Genomic DNA, 22,772 nt, shown 5'->3' on the forward strand with positions numbered 1-22,772 from the left:
GACCGGGAGAACCTGAAGGGTGAATGACGCTGGTTTAAGTGTATGGAGAAATCTTATTTTCCTCTTAAGCCCATTTAAGTGTCCGTGAAAGTCAGTGCGCTACAGGAATGAGCGAGTTGCCATTCCCTTCCTTGGGCACAGAATTAAAGCTGAATCTAATAAAGCAAACGGGGGTTTCGGAGCTGTGAAGAATTGCTCCGTCCTCCGCTGTGCGCGGGAAACAACGGCGCGCGGCGGCCGGCCGGCTTTGTCCCACAGCGCCGCCGCGCGGGAGAGTCGGGGCGGCCCTGAGGATTCGGTGCTGCTTCTGAAGCCGGGCCTCCGCGGGATCTTCGGCGTTATTCAAACTGCTTTCTGCTAAGGCCCAAAAATTCCAGAGCGTTGCCGGCCTTGAGCTTATCCTGTAAAAACAGAACAGTGTGTATGTTTGTGTGCGCTCGCTCGGACGGGAAGGCAGATGTCTGCGTCCCAAGGCTGTTAGCCGTGCTTTACAGCGCCCCCATGAGCTGAGGTAGAAAAATCGAATGGCCTTGTCAGCCCTTTGCAGAAATCTCTGCTTCTTTTTCTCTTCAGGTCTAAAATCAGATACTTCAAAATGAAAAAAAAAAAAACAACAACCCCACCCACAAACCAAAGCACATCCAAAATCAAAGCAAAAAACCCCACACCCAAACACAAAGATGATACCTTCAGTTTATTGTCAAAATCGTCCATTGAATCAATCAGTTTTCCGGGTTCGAGTTCCCCCAGTGGAAAAGGGTAATCTGTCCCTAAAAGAACTCTGTCCTGGTAATAAAGAAACACATTGTATGTTTTGTTGTAGCAGGAAACAACACAGTTGCACGTGCTTTCTGGAATATATAACAAATCACAGGGAAATACAGATAAGAACACGTAAGGAACTGATGAATGATGAAAGTGAATGCGAAGGTAGTTCCTAGATTCCAGAAACAAACCCAGAGCTACAAAACAAAGACTGGAGTTTGTTGGTGAATTTAAATTTGAAATAAACTATTGTTTGTTTCATAGTCCTGAAGGACCATGAAAGCTCCTGGCAGATTTCTGCAAGTGTCCCAGGAAAGCTCTTTACCAAACACTGAAAAGATGCTTGGATTTGGATTGTTGAATTTGAAATTCTGAAGGACACACATAGCTGAACACTCGCGTTCACGCAAACATACATTTATATTTGAGAAGGACGTGTAATAAAAAAATACCATCAATCAAAATGATCTTTTCTGTAATACTTCCAAAGGTGTAATAATTGCAATGTGGTGTTCCTTAAAATGTGGTAAAATGGAGAATTATTACAAACATACATTTTAAAAGCATACATTCAATTGGTATTCAGCTTCAGCTCGTGAAACCAAAATCTCATTTACAGATTTCATATGTATTTTTCAGAAGTCTATGTTTTTTTAAGTGTTGTGGTCTTTGCCTACAACTGGGTATTAACTGTGAGTATGAGACATATGTATGGGAATGTGAGTGACATGATTTCATTTATTTCTGAAAGAAGCAGTCAGAGAAAAGAAAATTGAGTAAAAATCTGCATGGATCGTTGCTGGTATCAGAGATGAAAATAAATAGGCAGAGCCCCAATGGATCCTCTTTGTGATAGGTTCATCTCCACTCTGCATTGATTTTTCCTCGTATCATCTGCTCTAGGGAGTGAATATTGCCAATTCACTTGATCTTATCAGAACTCTATTTGCTTTTAAGCTTCATCTCCTGCCAACGTGAATATTTGAAAGCCAGGTTTTTCATTAAAAATGTCTGTTTTGAAATGTCTCATAAATTTAAAGTCAAACTCATGAATTCTGAGGGGCTCATGACAGTATTTGAACTCAGTTACCATTACTGAAAGAAGACATTTCAGTTATTGTAGTAACTAATTTTGACAATTGCTGCTTATTTACTTGATCTCCAGTAGATGTCACCCGAGAGTTCCTGAAAAACCCCTCAAAACGGGCGATACAAACTGTAGACACGAATTCTATTGCTCTGTTCTATATGGTTGTATTAGACTTTATTACAAAAATCTCGCCATAAGATTAGAACAGGGGGTTTTATAGCCCTCTGTCTACTGCAGCAGTTTGAGTGCAGATTGAATAAAATATATTTCGATGCGTGTACAATTGAACAACTAAATACCTTTTATTTACAATGTTCAATTGGATACCAAGGTATTTCCTGAACATTTGAAATACCAACGTATGGCATAATTCAAAACCAAGCCAAATCAATAAGCATAATAGCTTTATAATAGACAATGTATTTCTTAGTAAAGGAGAAGAAAACCCAGTACCTTCCCAGATGCTTAATAGTTAAGTAGGCTGGAAAGGCCTGTAAATTCTTGTCTAAGGTTCAAAGAAAGAGATCCCACCCCCTCATTGGAACAATCTGCATATGTTATTTTAATAATTTTTGTTTTTTTCCTCTAGTTTAAAGTGTTTCACAGCTAATTATGTGGTCTACTCATAGGCAGCAAAATTAAGAGCTGTAAAATAATGAGAAAACCTAGAAGCAGCATTATTGCTGCTATTTATTAGGCCCTTTATAATCCAAGCATCAGTTTGTGCCCACCTATAGAAAATGAGAATTGCAATCCTTGTCTGTATCCAGCTGGCCTTAGAGAAGTTCTCCAAGTCTTTGCAGATGAGCAATACTCCTAGCATGTTAGCCATGCTAATAATAGATAGTAGTTATCTATTATCATGTTATGCCAAAGGATATCAGTAAAGTTCATTTTCCATAGAAGACCTTAAGGCCCAGTACCTCAATAAAGCATCTCATTTTTAGGAAGGAGAATATGGCTGATGATTAACCTCAATGAACCCTTATACCCAACAGCTTTTTCACAGTAGTACAGAGTCTTGAAATGAATCTCAGAAATTCTTTGGGTCCTTCCCCTTAGTGAAAAATTGTATTTGCTTCTCTCCTGCTGTCAGGATACATCTGCAGAAAAGACCAGATTGCTAGAGCCAGTTCAGCTCCAACTTCTGGATTGAAATTGTTTTTTTACCTTCTGTGATGGCTCTGAAGGAATCACCATGGGGAAATTTCTGCAGAGAGAAGCTGAATCATTTAATTGTCTGTCAACTCGGTTCTTTACTTTTTATACCCAGTACCACTGGGGAATTTCTGTTTAGCTCTATTCGTGCTGCTTCATCATGGGGAGTAACTTTGCAGTCTTAAAAAATGATTTCTCAGAAATGTTTATATTGGCTTCCTTAACCGGGCAAGTGTCAAATTAACCTGTACCCCAAAGTAAGAATGGATGAGATTAAACACACACGACTCCGAGCTGTAGCTGGCTTTTAATATTCATACCCTGAAGGCCCACATGACGTTCTGATGCCAGGTAACGGCTGTTCCCTAAGGACCTGAAGGCACGTGTGTGGAGATCTGTGCACACACCGCTGCCCTTCCTGCACAGCTCTTAGCAGTGCTCCAGAGAGCTGTCCTATTTCAAACCTTCAGCTCATAAAGTCACAGTATCATGTGTGAGATCACATTGCTTTTAGCCCAGAATTTATTTATCTTACACTTGTTATTCTGCTAATACTTCATGTGTTAGCGACTGTTGAAACGGTGTTATGTGAGAATATCAAGTTTAATGGGAAAAAGAGGGATTTAGAAATTTTCATAGTAATGAAGTGAGGCTTGAAAATGTGATGTGGATGTTTCTTCAAGGATAAGATGCTGTAGGCTATGAAAAAGAGAAAGAAAATGCACTGCTTTCCAAGTTCTCCTAGTTGTTAAAAGCATTTTGGGGATCTGATTCGTGGCTTTTCAGCCTGGTTGCTCAATATTGCAACAAGAAGTCAAATCTGCTGTTTACATAGAAATAACTCTCGTGTTCTGTTTCACTGTAAGGAAAAAGGAAATCTCATTCTAATTAAACTACTCAGTTACTTGGAATGAAATCTTGCTTCATAAGTAGTTTCACTGTAATGATGATATCAACCATAAATACATTGCTATCTCTAACAAGTGCATCTTCTTGGCAGCCTAATTTTTTGCTATTCTGGATATGGAATTCTTTGAGCAGGAAAAATTTTAAATAAAGTAAAACAGGCATGGCTAATTACATTACCAGCACATGCACATGGCCAACTGAAATATAGTCATGTCAAAGATTGTATGACTTGTAGATGAAGCAGCTGTAGACAGTTTTCTGGCCCTGAAGCCAACCACCCAAATACCAACCGAGTCTTCTTCCCTCCAAAGACAAGGTGGTTGCATTTATTCTGTTAAGAAATTTGTATGCTGGGTGTGCTGGTTAATGTAATGGACAAAAAATGGACATAAAATACGTGGTTCTGTGAAGAAGACACTGCACATGAGGACACACTGAAAAGGCAGAGATTTAATCCTTGTTTAAGGTATCAAAAACAGATGATGCACCCAACCTAGCAAAGAAAGCTTCATGCCATGAAACTGCAGTCATTTCACTGAACAAAGGAAGTCTGCCTCCTAAATTAGAAAGAAACAGGTACTGGGGTGTGTGCACTGCACAGCACGTCCTTTCAGTATGAGAACATGAAGCTTTCTTGGCCCACTAATTCACCACATTCACCCAATGTGCTACAGATGTTGCTACAACTCTGTCTGGTGGGGAATACAAAATAAGGGATCTCTTACATCTTTCCACTCCTGTTCAGATTAATCGTACCCACTTCACCTCTATACTGTCATAGAATCATAAAATCATAGAGTGGCTTGGATGGGAAAGGACCTTAAAGATCACGTAGTCCAACCCTCGTGCTGTGGGCAGGGTTGTTTCAAGGTTCCCTTGAATGCCCCAGGAATGGGGCTCCCACAGCTCTCTGTGCAGCTGTGCCAGGGCCACACAACTCTCTAAGTAAAGAATTTCCTCTTAATATCAAATCTAAATCTCCCCTCTTTCAGTTTAAGACCATTCCCCTGACCTATCACTATCAGACTGTGTCTGGGTAGAACTTGGCAAATGCCACCTGAGTTAATAGCCACTGATGTTATAAGAGCTTTCCAGTTATTAGCAGATCTTTTGACAAGTAAACTGACTGGGCTTTGTTTCACTTGTTTCTAAAGTAACTAAGGCTGTGATATAGTTTCTTCGGACATTTTAAGAGGCTCCTCCTCCAAATCCATTTTTGATCCATGCTGGATTTAAGAAATAGATATTCTCCCTCTTTTCCTTATAGCTGTAGTGTTACTGCATGTGTGTATACATACAATGTGTATATACGCTTTGCAAAACTTGCCACAGTATTGTTTCAGGCTGTAGATGTGCTGTCAGTGTTGAATTTTTCATGAATTTTCAAATGTAGTTTTCCTAAAAAGCAAAAGTACTGCAGGGAAGCTGCAGGCAGAATTCCTATTTAAAAACTACAGTGAATAGACTGAAAACCTATTGATTTCAAATGGAAGAGATTTGGGCTCAGAGTTCCAAAGTATAGAAAAGCAATTGTTTATTCTGCTTTATTATGTTTTGGCCTAGGCAAGTCATTGCTGTATGACTTCTAGTATAGAATTATTTCAGCAGCCTGCTCACATTGTTAGAGATGAATATGAAAAACCAACAGTGGCTTTTCTTTAGAAGAAAGAAAACACCTGGCTTAGTTGTTTTTCTGAACTTTGGTCCTACAAGAGCCACTGATGACAGCAGCCTCGTACCCTAGAAAGTACTATGTGAGCCTACAAACTAATGTGCAGGAAAGAGGAATACAGTTGTCAACAAGAAAGCTAATGTCAAGAGTTTGTATTTCTGTTTTTGTTATCTGGTGAGCTCTGGAGAACAAGACACAAATATAAGCCTCTTGCTGATTTATATCTATTATAAGGTATCTATTATACTGTCTTCCACATTTTCTGGAACATTTAGTAATAAGAAGGAATCATTTCAGTTACTAATAAAAAGAAATTATTTGAATGGTCTTGGATTTTTATGATCCACACAGTACATGATTTAAACAGGCTGCTAAAGTATAAAGATTTCTTCACTTTCTACTCTGATGATTAAAATATTGTTTGCAGGATCCCTACACAGCTGTGCTTTAATACTACCTTTTAATGCCTACAACATTCCAAGCTGAAATACTATTTGATTTCTTCATATATGCTCTTGAAGAAGTGTGCAATTAAGCCATTTGAAAATGAGGCTCCAAATGATTGTTTTTGCTTTGAGTCTCACCCTAAAATCACAGGATACCCCATAAGGATCACTGAGTCCAACACCTGGCCCCACAGAGGACCACCCAAAATCTAAACTATATCAGAGAGCAGTGTCTAAATACTCCTTGAACTCCAGCAGCTCAGTGCCAAGACCACTGCCCTGCACAGCCTGTTCCAGGGCCCAGCCACCCTCTGGGAAATAATCTGTTCTTCACACCCAGCCTGACCTTCTGCTGACACAGCTCCGTGCCATTCCCTTGGATCCTAAATCCTGATCAACCTCACATTAATCTCTCTGAACTAGGGTTCACAGTGGATCATTTCCTAGATTAAAACCACCACTTAAAGATCTCCTTATTATAGTAAGGAACATTATCTACATTGCATAAGCAATTTGATTTTTCTGGGTGAATATGCTATTTTCATCCTGCTTTCTTACTCTTCTCTTCTTTTGCTATTTCACAGAAGGAATTAAATCCAGAATAACTCACCTGCTTCTGGAAGCATGAAAACTCACCTCTCCTATTACACTTGTTAGGAGCCTTAGTGCACCACGATCATGGACAAGAGAGTCTGTGTAAAATGAACCGAGGTATTTTCTTGGATCCACCTTATTATCCATTGCACACAAATCGGGGCGCATGTTGAATCCATGAGAGATTCGCCCCACTGTGTATGGAAAAGTACCTCCTGCAAGGAGCAGTTTTATGCAACAGAAACTGAAAATAAGTAGGAGCAAAAACGGAGACATACATAAGTTTTATTACTAACTAACTAGAGAAGAAGGGCTCTGCACCGACATTCTTTTATTCATTCCCTTTCATTACCTTCTTTCTCTGTTTTCCCACTTCTTTGCTACAGTGACGCCCAGATTCTTACTGCTCCCTACCCATAAACTGCCTCCCGCCTCCCTTTACATCTCACTTTCCTTAAAGGCTGTCATAGCTGTTCAAACACAGGCTGAAATAAGAAAGAAAATGTTTGTATGAGCAACCTATCTGGCACATATCCTCACTGTACTCAGTGAGGGGCAGGCTTAAAGTAGTAATGCCATTATCTGGCATACCAGAAAATACAGTTATACTCTCTCAGCTAAAGAACAAGTGTATTGCTTACCTCCATGTGCAAAGCAAACTTTCAGCTTAGGAAATCTTTCAAAAATTCCTCCCATAATCATGGAGCAAATGGCCATGGTTGTTTCTGCTGGCATGCCTAAGAATTAAAAAAGCTTTGTCAAGCCAACCCTTGCGTTTTAAATGTTATCTTCATTTTCTTCAATACACCTTTAGCCTACTGAAAAAATAACAGTTACAGAGCAGCTGCCAAAAGTTATGCGTTATTTCTGTTAAAGGAACACGGCCTTCTACACTAATTAACTGAAATGACACAGAACTAGAAGCTGAGATCAGCTGAATTCTAAGCCCACATTCTATCTTACACCATGAGGTCAGCTGGCTGGTGTGGGCATGGGGTATGGCCTGAACTGCATAGTACTGACTTGGCTTCCCAATTTTAGTAGGAATTAGGCCAAGTTCTCTTTTACCTGTGCTTCTGAGTTTCCTTTGTGTGGAAAGTGGGGCAGCTATGCTGGTGCATATTCCAACACAGGTTTTAATATGATGTCATGTCAATTCCCACTGTATTCCCACAATACCTAATCTCCATCTTTTGCATTGGGTAGCTTGGATACCCAGTGTTGGGCACCTAGCAACAATCTAGGTTTCAACATCAAGTCTCAGTTTCTGAGCATACTTGATATATTTATAGTATCACCTTATTTTGGTGCATAACTTTAGACATCCATCTTGGAAATTAGAAACTGTTGGAGTCTAAACAATACCTATCCAGCACAAAAGGGTGTCTTTATTTCATGTCTGTACTGTACTCTCAGATGCAAAGCCCTATGGACTTATGAGGAAAATCAGATTATTAATGCTGGTAGGAAGATGTAACAATTTTAATATCTTTTGAAGTCTGTTTTGTAGAGCCTTCTCTGAATAAGAGCAACCGATACTGTACTAAAATAATGCACTCTTGGATGGGACACTGCTTTTCAGAACATGCATCATTTGCATACTGTATGTATATTGTACAGAACATCTCCACTGGAAATCATGAAAAAGAGCAAGTGAGGGTGGAATCAATCTAAAAAATTTCTAAGTAGAAATTTAACATATTTCCTTTTATTCAGCGTCATCCTCATTTACCCAGCTGGTGGGAAATAAAAGACAAACCAAATGAATTCCCTCCATCTCTGGGGAGCTTCCAAAGTACAAGTTGTTTCAACTATTGTTGATGTGAAGTTAGATTCAGTATTTCCTCACCAGTCAACCTATTACTAGGAAACAGTCCGAAGAAATTCTACGAAGTAGTGTTTGTTTTTGCTCACTTTACCTGTTCTTCATTTACTTGTATTAGTTTTTTGAGACTGCATTTCAGAGACGGTTGATTTTTCCCCAGTCATTTGTTCTCTGTATTTAGGACAAGAGAGAATACTATATTCCATCACTAGTCTTATTAATTTCAGTTCTAGATATAAAGTTAGGCAAATTATATAAGCTTAACAAGAAATGCCTGCTGGATTTCCACAGCAAATATAATTGTAGTGCTTCATTTTAAAGAAAAAGCATGTCATTTTTCTCTGTACTAGTACAATCATGGCAATCTTCTGGGCATAATCCAGTGACAGTTTGCAAATATAGATTAAGCAAAATAAATATACACCCACCTATCAGCCAAGGAAACCAGTATTTGGACATCCTTCCATCCTGCTGCATGTCCCAGGGGTGTACAAAAAGGCAGCAATTTAGTTGTTCAGCGGCCTGCAGCAAAAATAAAAGATCTGAGTCTTTTCTTAATCTTGCCAGAATACATCTTGGTTTTTAGTCATGTTTTAAAGGTTTCCTGCAAAATCACGCTGAGCATTAGGACTAGCACTGTAAATAGGCCCAGAAGTAAGAACTATAAGCATTAATTTGTTTTATTTTCTCCTCTGGTACCTATTCTGAAATCCTCACTCAGATTCGGAGTTCCTTTTGAGAATACAGGATTGGAAACATGGATGGTAATATCTGTGTAGAAAGCCAAGTGTTCCTCACACAAATGTGGTACAAAAGTACTTTTTAATGTCAATCGTTCTGCAGTATAAAACTTGGTTCAAGCAGGATTCTTTTGGCTTTATTTCACACATGAAGATCAATTCTAAAAATGTTTTATAGAACCATATTTGGTGGTTTTGTACAGTTGTTCCAGCTGCATTCAGGAATCAGATCATAGGGCTTGGATAGGACCTCTGGAGATCATCCAACCTCCCTGCTAAAGCACGTTCCTCAGAGTAGGTCCAGGTGGGTCTTGAATATCTCCAGACATGGAGACTCCACAGCCTCTCAGGGCAGCCTGTTCCACGGCTCTGTCACCCTCAAAGTAAAGAAGTTTTCCCTCATGTTCGTTGTTGCACTACATTTGTCCTTTTTGGCCCTTGATTGGCTTAAAAAATCTTAGAACTCCTAATCCACCCTGAGTTAGAAATCTAGCTGCATTTGATCAAGAAACCATGTCCTCACAAATACAGTAATTTCTCCAAAACTACTGATAACTTTGGAAAGTAAAGCAGAGGAACAACATAGGATGCTGATCCTGACTGAGTTATTTAAATATGTGCTTAAATTTAAGTATATAATAATCAGTCATTCATATGCTCAACCAAGATTTAACAGGTTTGTTTTGTCAGTTTTATTTCTGGACCTCCTCTTGTTGCTAAGGAGATTGTCACACTTTGGAAAAAATCAGGTTTATTTACCCATACTTACATAAATAAACATGCAACTTTTGGATTCTAAGGAGTAATGGTTATATACATTTGTAAATTGAAAATAGCAACTCAATAAGTGGCTTAGCAGACTGATCAATTTAATTAACTAGCGATTAGTCAGATGTAAGTACATGGTGTGCAAATGGGATTGTGCTGATTTCACTTGGATAAATAAGAAACTTGGGATCAAACAGTCACAGAATTCTCAGACTCCAATGTTATCTAACTGGTTTGAGCAGGCTGGATTAGTGAATTCATGAATTAAATACATTGGAGCTGCACTCTTCTTAAAAGTTGTGCAGTTTTAAATTAAAGTTCTTAGTCGTATGATGTCCAAGACATGAAATAAAATCGGTGAGAGTCTTTTGCAAATGTTCCTTCATTTACACTGAGCAGATTAGAAGGGTCCATTGCTTTAATGTATCTATACATTCAGCTGATGATCAAATATGTATCAATATACTTCTAGATAGAACTCCATGTCCCAGAATTCCCCCAAATAAGGAAAAAGCCATTTACTCACAGCATAAATATCATAGAGTTCTGGTGCATTCAGGTCCCACTCATTGACATGAGATCCTATTTGTACTCCTGGAAATCCAAGTTCCTTCACACACCGATGCATTTCCCTCACAGCCAGGTCTGGAGCTTGCAGAGGTAATGTACCCAAGCCAATGAACCTCTTGGGGTACTTTTTTACTGTATCAGCTAAGTCATTATTCAACATCTGAGATAGATCTAAAGTATCCTGAGGTTTCGCCTGATAAGATATTAAGCAGAATAGTACATTAAAATATAGTTCTCAAATGTTATCACCTTTGGAAGATAGTGGGTAAATGTCACTGCAAACAAATCAGAGACAGGGCTTGAAACTGAAATTTACTTTACAGTTCTGAATGAACGGAAATCAAATTTTGCTTTGTTTTAAATCGTCTGACTACAGTTCTTCTGTCTTGAATATTACCTCAATTGTGTCTGCCTTTAGCACTCAGGAGGAGCATAAGGCTGCCCATGTTGCTGATGCACGTGCTGATATATCTGTTTTTTTGTGTAAACCAGTCCTCTGTTTTTGTTCTTCCAAATGCGAAAACGTGAGCAAATCATTTTCAAACATAGCAATTAATATTTACCATCCTATCACAGAAGCTGAAGTGAAAAATACAAAAGACATGGGATGCTGGAGCATGGTAATATACAGAGAAAACAGAGCAAAGCTCTCTAACGTTTAGAAAAAGATAACAGTTACAATTCTAGTTAGAAACTGCAATATACACACAATGCATTTCCAGTTTTTTGTTTTTTGTTTTTTTTCCAGTTCATACTTAATGGAGACAAGTCCCATAAATACCAGTGTAAAATTTTAAAGAATTTAAGATTCAGTAGTACTACTTATATGTACTTAACATTCAAACTAATTATGTATTTAGAGCACCGTATTGCTATGGTTTATCTTACCAGACTGTTCCTACTTCTTTGATGCTGTGCAGGGAACATATTAACTTAATTTTGCCACTGGATTTTAAGATTCAAAGGTCTCTGGGTTCTCCTCCCATGGCACATTTAAAAGAAAGTGAGACAAAATCTTTGAACTTTTAATGCTGCCTGATGCCACTTTCATGGGGTCAATCCATCAGTCCATCTTCCTGCTTACCAGGGGTTTGTGCTCTGTGAATTCTTTCTCCAAGTTTCCAGCTACCCACGTAAGATCCCCAACAGAAATTCTGTCAGTGTCTCATCCTTTCCTACTGGATGTACTGCAGAGTGGAGCCCTGCTGGCTCTTCTGATCTCTGGACTATTTTTAGTTTTGTTTTTCTCAGCAGAACAATTACATCTGTGCTCCAGCAACCATTTCAAACACATCATTTACAGGAACATACATTCTGTTTTTTTTTTTTAAAATTTGTAACATATGTATAGCAAAAAGTCCTAATAGGAACCTACCCAGTAACTGAACATTACAGGGACAGTGGAAAGGGCTTGGACTGTAACTCCTGAGAAAGAAAAAACAGTTATTAATGTTTCATTCTTTTGATAAAATGTTAAAAATAAAAAAGCTCTTTGGTTTGAAAGGTGGAAGCATAGAAAAGAAAGAATGAAATAACTTTAGTATGGATACAATCTGTTTTTTTGCTAATTGAGAATCATGGTAATAAATCTTGTGGTGTATCAGCTTACTAGGATTGGAATATTTTTACTCAGGAGGAAGAGAACTGTCATAGTAACAATTGGTTATTTTGTGAAACAATGTTTCTTCAAAAACAAATCTATACCATTGTGTGTGAAAGCGTAAAGAGTGAGCCCACCAAACCCAGTAAACTGACAACAGAGTAAATAACATACAGTGATTAGGACTTGCAGTATCTGAAGGGGAGCTACCAGAAAGAAGGGGACAGACTTTTTAGCAGGGTCTGTAGTAAAAGGACAAGGGGAGATGGTTTCAAACTTAAAGAGATTTAGGTTAGTTCCAAGGAAAAGCTTTTGCACTGAAGGTGGTGAGACACTGGAACAGGTTGCCCAGAGATGTGGTGGAAGCCCTGGCTGTGGAGATGCTGAAGGCCAGGCTGGACCAGGCTCTGAGCACCTGATCTTGCTGTGGATGTCCTTGTTCATGGCAGGGGAATTGGATTAGATGACCTTTAAAGGTCCCTTCCAACTCCAAAGATTCTGTGACTTAACTAAACAGTTACACGCAAAACTATGTTTTTCTTTAATTTCAAGCCTGATTGTAGCACCATCTCATATTGTAATATTTATGCACATCTTTTATTGTGCTTTTAAAAAATTAACTTGGCTATAAGCAATAAAAATACTAATTCAAAAGATGGCAATGAGTGCTACTAGATTTGTTCAGCACAGGGACTCCCTGTGTCTTTGTTAAAAAAATGATGATGTACTTGGAAGATTATTTTTTGAGGTATGATTCTATATTGGTTTGTGCTACATAAATTGCCTTTGCACTACATAGCTGGAGCTATGTAAACTGAAAGGAATAAACATGACCAATAGACTTTATAATTAGAATGATAGGAACAAGAAACACTGTGTACTCCTTTATTTTCACACTTAATTAACTGATATCTGTGTCTCTGGAGTGCTACAATAAAAGGGGATATTTTTATGGTGCATGTCACCAGATGGTGCTGTAACACACAGTTTAAGATTATTATTATTATTACTTTTTTTAAGCAAGTGAGCATTGTTCAGTTGGTGAAGAAGTGTTGTGGTGCTGGTTTTATTTGGTTTTCTGATACGTTTTCTTTTCTGGACAGTTGTTGCAAAAAGTTGTAGAGTTGCTCCTATCTTTTCCTTTATCTACAGCAATTAGATGGGCAGAATTATTAGAAACTTGCCATTAGTGGTGCAGGAAATATTTGAAAAGGAAAAATGCTGAAGGGCATTGACACTGCAGTTGAGTACTGTGGTATTCCACAAAATCCCTGAGTTAACTCGAGGAAATGACTACAACCCAGTCAAAGCAGCACCCATTCCCACTTAAATGTCTGATGTTTGGAGTCTGAAGTTCTTCTCCAGGTTGACAGTGAGGCAGTTAAAAGCTATTCGAGTTGTGTTTTCCAGTCTGCCTGATGTTATGTATTTCAGAGTAAACTTCCATTAGGAGAAAAACCCCAAATATCTTCTAACATTCTAATGGGATCATTGGAAGAGTAAAATAATGATCATGGAGGCCTCAATCTGAGAACAGATAATCTCTAGTGAGCTAGCATTGCTCTTGCAAAAAGAATTTGGAATTACGGTGTCAGTAAGAACCAAGAAATCATTGATTTTTTGCTCATTCTGTCTCTCTGCAAATCTTATTTAGTGGCACAAAGAAACCTGCGAGAAGATGAAATTACAATTGTGGCATGTGGTTCAGTTTCTTTCTAAATCAGGAAACCTCTTTCCTGAGAAGATAATGGTAGCAGTTCTCTAGGCTCACAATCCTCCAGCAAATATACAGAAACAGAAAAAATATTACAAAAGGAAACAATTAGATTAAAAAAAAAAAAAAAAAGAGCAGACTCCTAACATTTGGAATAAAAATGGAATGGTTTCCTCTTTCATGTACATCATGTCTATACCTGGAACGTCTCTTTTCAAGTCCAGATTCTGCGATCTGCAATTATGTCAGCCAGTTCCTTATTGCATTAACAATCCCACTGAAATCAGTGAGCCCATCTGGGCAATAAATTGCTACTGAATATGAGGAAAGTTACGGTAACACGTTCAGTTTGACTCTGAATTATAAAACATATCAGTTTTCACTGTTTTTTAATGGATTTAAGCAAAGGAAGCAGTTTGATAAATCTTTTAATTTTGATATAGTTATTAAGCACTTTCAGATGCACTAACAGAGCAGTGTTCTGAATGAGACACAAAGATTTCAGTTCCTTTGTGGAGGTACCTGATAGGTCCATCTCTTTAATCCGTACCACTGGATCCCAGCAGTTCTCTTGAATAACTCTAAAAACCTTTCCATCCTTCATCATCTTTGCCTGTCCCTGTGAAGTAACATTTTCATATATTATAAATACGACAAAGTAGTACATACTAATTTATATAGTAACTTTAATTTAGTTGTTTCAACTAAACTTTAATGAAAGTTTATCCCTAAACCACATACACACAAAAATAACGAAAAACAAACCCACAAATCTAAACACAATATAAAGCCTCTACCTGATCTACTGTATACCTTCCTTGTTTGCCACCAGTTCCCAAACTTAAAAAATTCAAAATATTACCAAGGTCAGGAAATTTAGTATTGTTCCTTTAACTGTGAACATGGAAACATCCTTTTCAAACTTATTTCTTTGGTTGATTTGCTGGCTGTCCAAAGATGGTTAGTAGGACAGAGATGTCACATTAAGCAAAAGAAAATGTTTGCCACAGGTGTACGTGGCCACACGTCTGTATGTATTTGTAAAGACAGACAAGATGGTATTTCTATTGGCTCAGCACTGATTGATCATTTTTGGTGGCTTGTTGGTTCTTTGGGGCTAAGTGGAAATAGGTTGAGTCAGAAGATCTACTCCACTGTATGGATATGGGACAGGTAAATGTGGTCATGCTGGAGATGTACTGGAGAAGGAGATACTGGATTTGCAGTTGAAAATTGAAAGCCAGATAAACTGTGAGAACGCGCAGCAGTTCTTTCACCTTCACAGTAAACACCAGCAAAGTGCAGGGCAGTCTTCTGCCCCTTCTGGAAAGGGAATTCTCTCTCTCCAAAGGCCATTTCATTTTTCCCAGCAAAAATCATTTGATTTAGGATCCTTAGAACACCTGTCTATTTTGCTAAATAAAAATCTGTTAAACTAGAATATTCCTACAATTATGTTAGAACAGCAAAAACCTACACAGTTCCACTATTCAGAGTGGAGCTGGGCTTCTGCCATCATCTTCTGAGAAGTCAGGCTATTCTTGCATTTGCTATTAATTTTAGACACTGCTCACAAAGATACTGCTCTAATGAATATTTTAAAGCATGCTTTAGCAAATCTAGCTGTGCTACCTCAGCAAAATGTCAAATTACCTGTTAGCTGTATCACAGTTTGTGAAAATGACTTGAAATACTGCAATCAGTAATAACTCCATAATCCTAATTCTCTGGTAATACACTTCAAGTTCTTATAAAATTGATTTTCCAACCTGACAGAAAGTTTTACTCTAGCCATGCAGTCCATTATGTTAAAAAATAAAGATCAGCCCAATGCTGCAGATTGCCTAATAAATGGAAAAACATTTGGGGTGTGAGTAGAGAGAACAGACAGAGTAGAACTGAGCTGTATCACATACAAATAGGTTGTGTGGCCTTTACTGGTTTTCTGCTCGCAGTATTCCTGTGAACACAGGTGAATTTTAATTCTTTCCTCAGGCAAGAGCACAGCAGCTGAACTCATATATATTTCCTTCTGCTAATATTGAAAATAGCGTCGGACGGATTGTAATTTCGCCAGGAACCTTGACAGTGCTCATACATAAATGCTGAGATGAACAGTAGTTCTCTGAATGCTGCAGCAAGGTTTGCAATACAGGAAGGTTTTAATAAGCCCCGTGTTGTTCTCATTAGAGAGTTCACTGAGCAGTTTCCTATTTTCCTTTGCATTAACTGATTCTTTGTGAACAAAAACATCCTACAGGTCAAGGCTAAACTCACAGCATTGCACGTAAGCAACAATAGACTGGATTATGAAGGAAAGCAGAATGTGATGGTCTGAATAGATTCGTGCTCATGTCTGTCAGCACAGAAAGATCTGGCCCAGCAACAGCATGACTGGAAAATCAGTCATACAGTTATTGCCTCCAGACACTGCCACTAATCTGCACCTCATATTTTTTAAATAAGAAATTACTCAGACATCTCAGCTGGTGAGAAGTTTTTTGCAGTAGTGAGAATGAAACGTAGATCATGAAGAAATTTTTCAGGTTCCAAAGCAAGGCTGCTGGAGCTGTGCTGTGCTGTGCTATTCTTAACATTATCCAATATTTAAGACCTTAATTAATTTATTTGAACATTAAGAGAGAGAGATTTAAGAATCAAGTCCAGGAGGCTGATTTAGTTCAGTGAGCTACACACATTTAAAATGACTGCATCACTAAGCTATTCAGTTACATCCCAAACTGCCCTTCTTAAAATATGCATGTAATTATTTTCTTTCATTGAAGCTTTTTTCATGCAACATTTTCAGACAGAAGTAGGCTAGGCAGAGTTCTCTGCAGAGAATATAAGGCTATTATTGACTTGCCACAGAGTTCCTCTGTGAGCTGTTTTTAGCAAGGAGGTTTAGCATGTAACAAACAGCTAAGCTGCTAAAACTGTCTCTGAGTCTCCCCTTCCTGCACCTACCAGAATCTCAGAATCTGTGCCATCCACACTTTGATTCAGCAGGTGGCTTGTTCTCTCCTCCCATGCCTGCTTAGGCTGAGATCTGAAATTTCAGGATGGTATTTGTTTGCTCCTCATTCTTGGTCCCAGCCTTCATATCTTGCGGCCCTCTTTCATCAAAGGCTGTTAGGCATTTGTTGGCATAGCCTTGCATATTACTGAACAACAACAGTGGTATTATTAGCTTGCAAGGAGTAGACACTTCCAGAATCTTTGTATTGTTCCTATTGTTCTTGATTATTGAAACTAATGTTTGTTCTCCTTCATCATATCATTACAGAAGTTAGTATTCCTCTTTGAAGTTCTTTCCATGATTGAATTCTTATTTCTTCTATTAAAATACCAGTTCCCTTTGTTTTTGCTTCTCATATAGATGATCACATTTATCTAAAAGAATTCTGTGTTATCTACTTTACGTAGACATGTCTTAGTAAAAACAACTCCTAAGAGCTATCCATTCCAAGTGGTTAGGTGATATTATGACAAGAAGTGGATAATGGTTCCTACCAGAGAATGTAATCTGACTTTATACTGTTTCATGTCTTAAGCAAGTTCTACAGAGACATATTAGAGCTTTGAGTGATATTAATTCATAAATATAGACCTATGGATAAATCTCTGTTGAAGACTCAGCCAATCACATTGCTACTTTGCTTTTTAATGGATTTCCTGGGAGTTTTTATTCCTGATTACAACACAAGACTGGCTTAGAGTACCAAACAGCCCAAACCTTGCAGTGATGATCCAGCTGTACCCATCCACCATATCCATATCTCTGTAAAAGAAGAGAAAGGCAGTGACCAGTTAGCAGTCTGTGATGGTCATAACAATGTCAGTTCTCACAGCCCAGCAGCTTCCTTATTCAGGAGACATACTCAAGCATGTAGCCAGTGTAAGCAGCCCCACTGACATCAGTAGAAGTGTGAAAGCTTAACCAGGCTGGACCAGTTCTATTTGTAAATCTGAACTTTTAGCTTCCAGTTCAACAACGTTTTAAAGAATTAAAACTGATTTCAAAGTGCTTAAAGTTGCATACCTCATTCAGGTCCTAATTGGAATAATATTTTAACACTGAAAAAAAAGTTGTATCAAACATGTGGCAGTGTAAAAACTGAGTGACAATTTTCCAATCCTAACAAAGTGTAATCAGTTAATCATTAGCACAAAAATGTATTGATTCCACTTTTCAGCTTCCATGATTCAGCAGCAGTACTGAAGGTCAGTCTCTCTCTATTAATATTTAAACAGCTGAAAGGAGAAGCTGAAAGGAGAAGCTTAGATGCTTGCTGATTCTTCTAGAGATTCAGTTTTTAAAGCACAACACAAATGAAGCTTATTTTGTTTCATTTTCATTAATTAAAAGGTTAGAAATAATGAAATAGCACAAACTGAAAACAATGCTCAGAATTCCTATTTTTATTCCTGTATTTTCCTATTAAAAGGAAACAAAGTAGAAGCAAAGATTTCTTTCACTGAAGAGTAAACAATGTGAATAGAGTCCAGTGTGATAAAAAAATCAATATGAAACTCCACCATCAGCTTTCCCACAGTAGATGTGCAGAGGCCTCCTGAATTCAGCTAGAGGTACATTTTATTTAAATCTAATTATTTATAGCTTTATATAGATACTTATATATGTAAAGTATTAAAATTTATGAAAAATGCTATGACATCTAATAGCTCCATGTTAGTTACAGCTACAAGCTGCGCAGAAAATGAGTCCCTTAGAGGTGCTCAGGAAACTTGTAGGCAATAGGGAGACTCACTGCTCTCTGTTTGAACTCCTTTCCCTCTTTTTACTTCTCAGCTTTTAGCTGCATGCATTGATAATCCTTACTGAAGAATTTCATTAATTTCTGTTCATTTTTATACGTATTATGGGCTCCTAAATTCTTAAATAATTATCTTGATAATAGAATGTTCCAGTCATAGATTCAGGATTTAGTATTTATCAGACTAAAAAACAGAAAGAAGTGTAGCACTATGTGTGCACACTAGGGTTGCCTAATTGGCCTTCTACACATGAGATGTATAGAGCTCTGTTAATGGCTTGAATTTTCACAGCTCCAGGGAATTCTGAGAGTTGTTTTCTATTCTGGGTCCATTAATAAGCCTTTAAAAAACTCAGATTTTAGAACAGAGGTAACAAAAACAAGCAGGCAGAAATTAACTTTAAAAAATTTGGTATCAATCTCTTTAATCAGTGTTTAAACAAATGCAGCATTGGCCTACAGCTGACCTCAGGGGTAACAGCACTGATCTCATCCTTGACATACATTCATGAACATCAAGGGATTCTCGAGGTGACTTCATCTCAGTGAATTTATTGTCCTTTTGATTTATATATAGACAGAAAACATTTAAATCATTGAAGATCAGAATAAAGGTGTTATTTTTTATAAAGGATTTTGAGCAAAAAAGGAATAAAAATACGAAACAAGCAAGAATAGTGTTTCTTTGCAGACTGGATATTCAAACCCCTACCCATTTAAACCAGGCATATTTGTTCTAAATGATACCTGCCATCTCATCTGCATTATCCAGCATATATGTTTTTGTCATCGAGGAGCTCTTGTAATTATAAATAAGAAATATAAATATTTATAAAGCCCTTCCTATAGGAAGGAAACATTCCCTTCCAGGAAGTTTTATGCATAATAATATTACTCTTTACTCCTAATGAAGAAATAATCTCATGTGTATTCTTAATTTTAGATTATCTCAGTACTTTTTTCTGAGCTGCTGTTTTAGTCTTCTAGCTGCTCTCTGGCTAACACCTGATACTGGACTGTCATGTTTAAAGTTGTAGACATACGGAGCTCGTGCTTACGAAATGCTTACCTGAGAATCTGCCATCATCAACCTCAAAATATTAAAGTAAAAGAGATGTACAGTGTAAAACAGTGTCAGTTAGTGTGTCAGATGCTTAAGAGCACCGCTGAAATAATGCTATTCTTTTGTGGTCACTGACAGGCACAATGAAATCAACTGGATCCATACCACTGGCAGACACAGCCAATGTTCAGTCAAGCTGTTGCCAACACAGAATTCCAATAAGAGAAGAAGCAACAATGCAGCTCTCACCTTCTCTAGTCTGATTCCATTAATGAAAACATTAAGGAGTTACAAAAAATAGCTATCCTAGAATTCTGAAAGCAATTTTTAATTGCAAACAATTTTGTAGGTATAAACAATATATAAATAGAATTTCATCATGCCATCTTTACAGTACCCTTTGTAGCTTTGAAGATGTGATATCTTATGAGTCCAAAAGCAGTCATCCATCTTTATATTCAATGGTGATAATAATTATTCAGGCAACAACTCTACAACCTTGCTCAGAACCAGATGAGTACATTGCTTTTGATAACTTGAAGTAAGTAGAGGAGTAGAATTACTACATGAAAGCCTAAATGACACTTTCCATTCTCAAATACTTTTCACAGGATCATAAAATTGCTACTGGCAAGAATATATTCACACTATTAAATGCTAATAATAGTGCACCATGCAAAAATTCTGAGTTAAGACAAGTTGACTTATAGCTTCAGTGTTGTGACAACTGAGGTTTGTATCTGTAATACAATATGCTACTTCTTTCCAGCAACTGAAAATATAACAGATATTAGTAAAATAATCATAATCATCAGTTAGCTATAGTTGGAGTTAGCCAAGACCTATTGAAGTGAATAGCTCTCATGCCTCTGGGCACAAGATATGAATGACTTTTGTTCTAGGAAACGTTTATCTTGCCTAACATTTGCTTATTTTTCCATTTAAATTAGAAATGAACACCATTTGGGAATCTAACAGCTGTGGTTTCATCAAGAAAATGGAATTTATGCTTCATCAATATATAGTTTTAGGTCTCAGAAAAAAACAAAACAAAACAAAACAAAAAACAACCAAAACCAAGCAAAAATATAAAAATGACACCAGTCTAACTAGAGAGTGGGGAACACAGAAGTTTTCCATCCTTTTCTTATGGGGACTCTTGCTTTGCTTTTGTTATACAAATATCTTACATCTGAAAAAGAAAAGATCCAATTAGATAAAAACCTACTGAAAACAGGAATTGATAACAGAATCCTTCATTCAATGATCTTTCCAAAATTACACTGCTACCAATGGCTGCTGATAACATAAGGCACTGAATATCTAAACTCTTATTACCTTTTTCAGGTCAGGCCATTCCTTAGGTAGAATGTGGCTATGAATATCAATTTTCATTTTGGAAGTATTAAAGGAAAAATACTGTTTCACAGAGTTTGCTGTGTAATTGCCACTACCCTCCTTTTCCCTCGTTCGGCAGCTTATTAACTTCAGCAGCTGCTCAGATCCACCTGCTGTGGTCACGAGAACCCAGTACAGTAACCAACCAGGGAGCCTAGACCCCAGAGGAGTGGCTGTGCAAAAGAACAAAGGCTTCTAGCAGAAAGTCCATGTTATTGCATCAACTACAGCTGGCGGAGGGCAAAGGGAGGAGTATATGTTTATATTGGCAGTATAAAGGGATTTATTTTACCTAGAGTCTAAAATGCAAGCTCAACTTTACAAGCTGAAAATCATTCAATGAAATTGAATTAGAATAAATGTATTAAACAGGCTGATTTCAATTTCCTCCTATCTCTCTCTTAGGTTCTTACATAATTTGCACATGATATATACTTAGTAGGCAGTCATACCTCCTCATCTATTCTTTTCCTTCTTTTGCATTTTCTTAAAATTTACTTTAAAAAATTAACAGAAATACCAAATTATAGCCAAATCTATGCTCTGCATTTTATTCCTTCCCTCTGATCATTGGTTTAAGCTGAATATTTACACATGCCACTGTGTTGGCTCAATATCAGGCAGGAGAATGGCTCAGCTTACTTTAGTAATTAAGACTATTGGAGCACGCTAGCTAATATGGCAAGTGGTTTCTGCATTCTAAGTGAAGCTTAACTGGATCTATCTCAATTTTTTCTGTGTAATTACATCTTCTGTTTCACCCTTTACACAATTTAATATTAGACTTCTTTCCTCAAGATACCGTTGACTGTCATTCATGCTGCAGCTTTTCTCTGTAATTTATTTCTGGTATAGCTGTGCTTCAGTGTAGGCTGCTCACATGGTGTCTTCTTGCTAACCTTGGTTAACCATTTCTTGATTGATTTGTTTCTAATGAAAACTGCTGATTTTTCGAAACTACATTTCGCTGCGAATCTTTCAACCTGAAATCAAGCAACTAGAAAAACAAGTTTTCCTTTTTGTTTCAACAGTTTTCTGACTTCGTTATTTTGTTTGGTCTCGATTTAAAAAAAAAAAAAGAAAAGAAAGGTTCGTAGTGCATTTCCGTGCTTTGTTGTGTTTTTCCTCATTCAGAAAGTCTGCTTTTGATTCACTCACTTAACCTGGGTATTCTTCAAGTCAACTGTAACACAGTTGGTTGCTCACTTGATAGCACACTTGTTTGCAACTTGGGGTTGCTGAAGACTGAACATTATAAGAAATAGGAAGCAGATGCTTTTGGAGAGCATATCCTACATTAAGTAGTAATAATTCATTTTCACATGTAAATGAAATGGGATTGAAAATAGCAATTACTTTTGTATCAAAATCAAAACCAGTCTGTTCATGACCTGGCTGACAGGTCAAGCAGTGAATTTGCTCTCCTGCTCCCAGGTGTGACAGCTATGCTATGCAATGTAGTACTATAACATTAGTCTGTTGGCAAGCTAGATGCTTGTACATACAACTGCAGAGATAAGGAAGAAGTGTTGATTATATTGTTAGATATGTTATAATAATATGATATTATTGAATAAATAGATCTTTGGAAGACAATTGCCCATTTAAGCATAGAAAGCAGAAGTACTAGTGAAGGAGAGGAGCAGGAAGACGTGTTTAGAATGTCCAACACATAGTTTCTT

At 37.5% G+C, this 22,772-nt stretch overlaps 1 protein-coding gene across 3 annotated transcripts; it reads right to left on the reverse strand.

Moving 5' to 3' along the window:
• Positions 1–263: 263 nt before the first annotated feature.
• Positions 264–21,517, reverse strand: ACMSD (aminocarboxymuconate semialdehyde decarboxylase). 3 transcript variants are annotated; one of them, XM_031590724.2, is made up of 10 exons: positions 21,031–21,517; positions 17,588–17,632; positions 14,374–14,470; positions 11,913–11,962; positions 10,494–10,730; positions 8,888–8,981; positions 7,276–7,371; positions 6,677–6,849; positions 688–786; positions 264–401 (listed from the first exon to the last, which is right to left on the reverse strand). In XM_031590724.2, exons 1-10 carry the CDS (start codon positions 21,085–21,087, stop codon positions 339–341), a joined length of 1,011 nt encoding a protein of 336 aa, XP_031446584.1. In that variant the 5' UTR covers positions 21,088–21,517; the 3' UTR covers positions 264–338. The 3 variants fall into 3 exon arrangements, with proteins under 3 accessions (XP_031446584.1, XP_089999709.1, XP_089999708.1); XM_090143583.1 differs by lacking the exon at positions 264–401 and adding an exon at positions 16,819–17,015 and having other exon boundaries at positions 405–786; positions 21,031–21,071; XM_090143582.1 differs by lacking the exon at positions 264–401 and having other exon boundaries at positions 405–786.
• Positions 21,518–22,772: the final 1,255 nt, after the last annotated feature.

The sequence above is a fragment of the Phasianus colchicus genome, chromosome 7 (assembly GCF_987193195.1).
Source record: "Phasianus colchicus chromosome 7, bPhaCol1.hap1.1, whole genome shotgun sequence".
Lineage (NCBI taxonomy): Eukaryota > Metazoa > Chordata > Aves > Galliformes > Phasianidae > Phasianus > Phasianus colchicus.

Coding starts and splice junctions, on each gene's coding strand:
- ACMSD (XM_090143582.1), bottom strand. CDS start 21,087: ATGAAAATTGATATTCATAGCCACATTCTACCTAAGGAATGGCCTGAC. Junction 17,633..21,030: donor AATGGCCTGACCTGAAAAAG/GTAATAAGAGTT, acceptor CTTCTTTTACAG/AGATATGGATATGGTGGATG. Junction 14,471..17,587: donor AGCTGGATCATCACTGCAAG/GTTTGGGCTGTT, acceptor GTTACTTCACAG/GGACAGGCAAAGATGATGAA.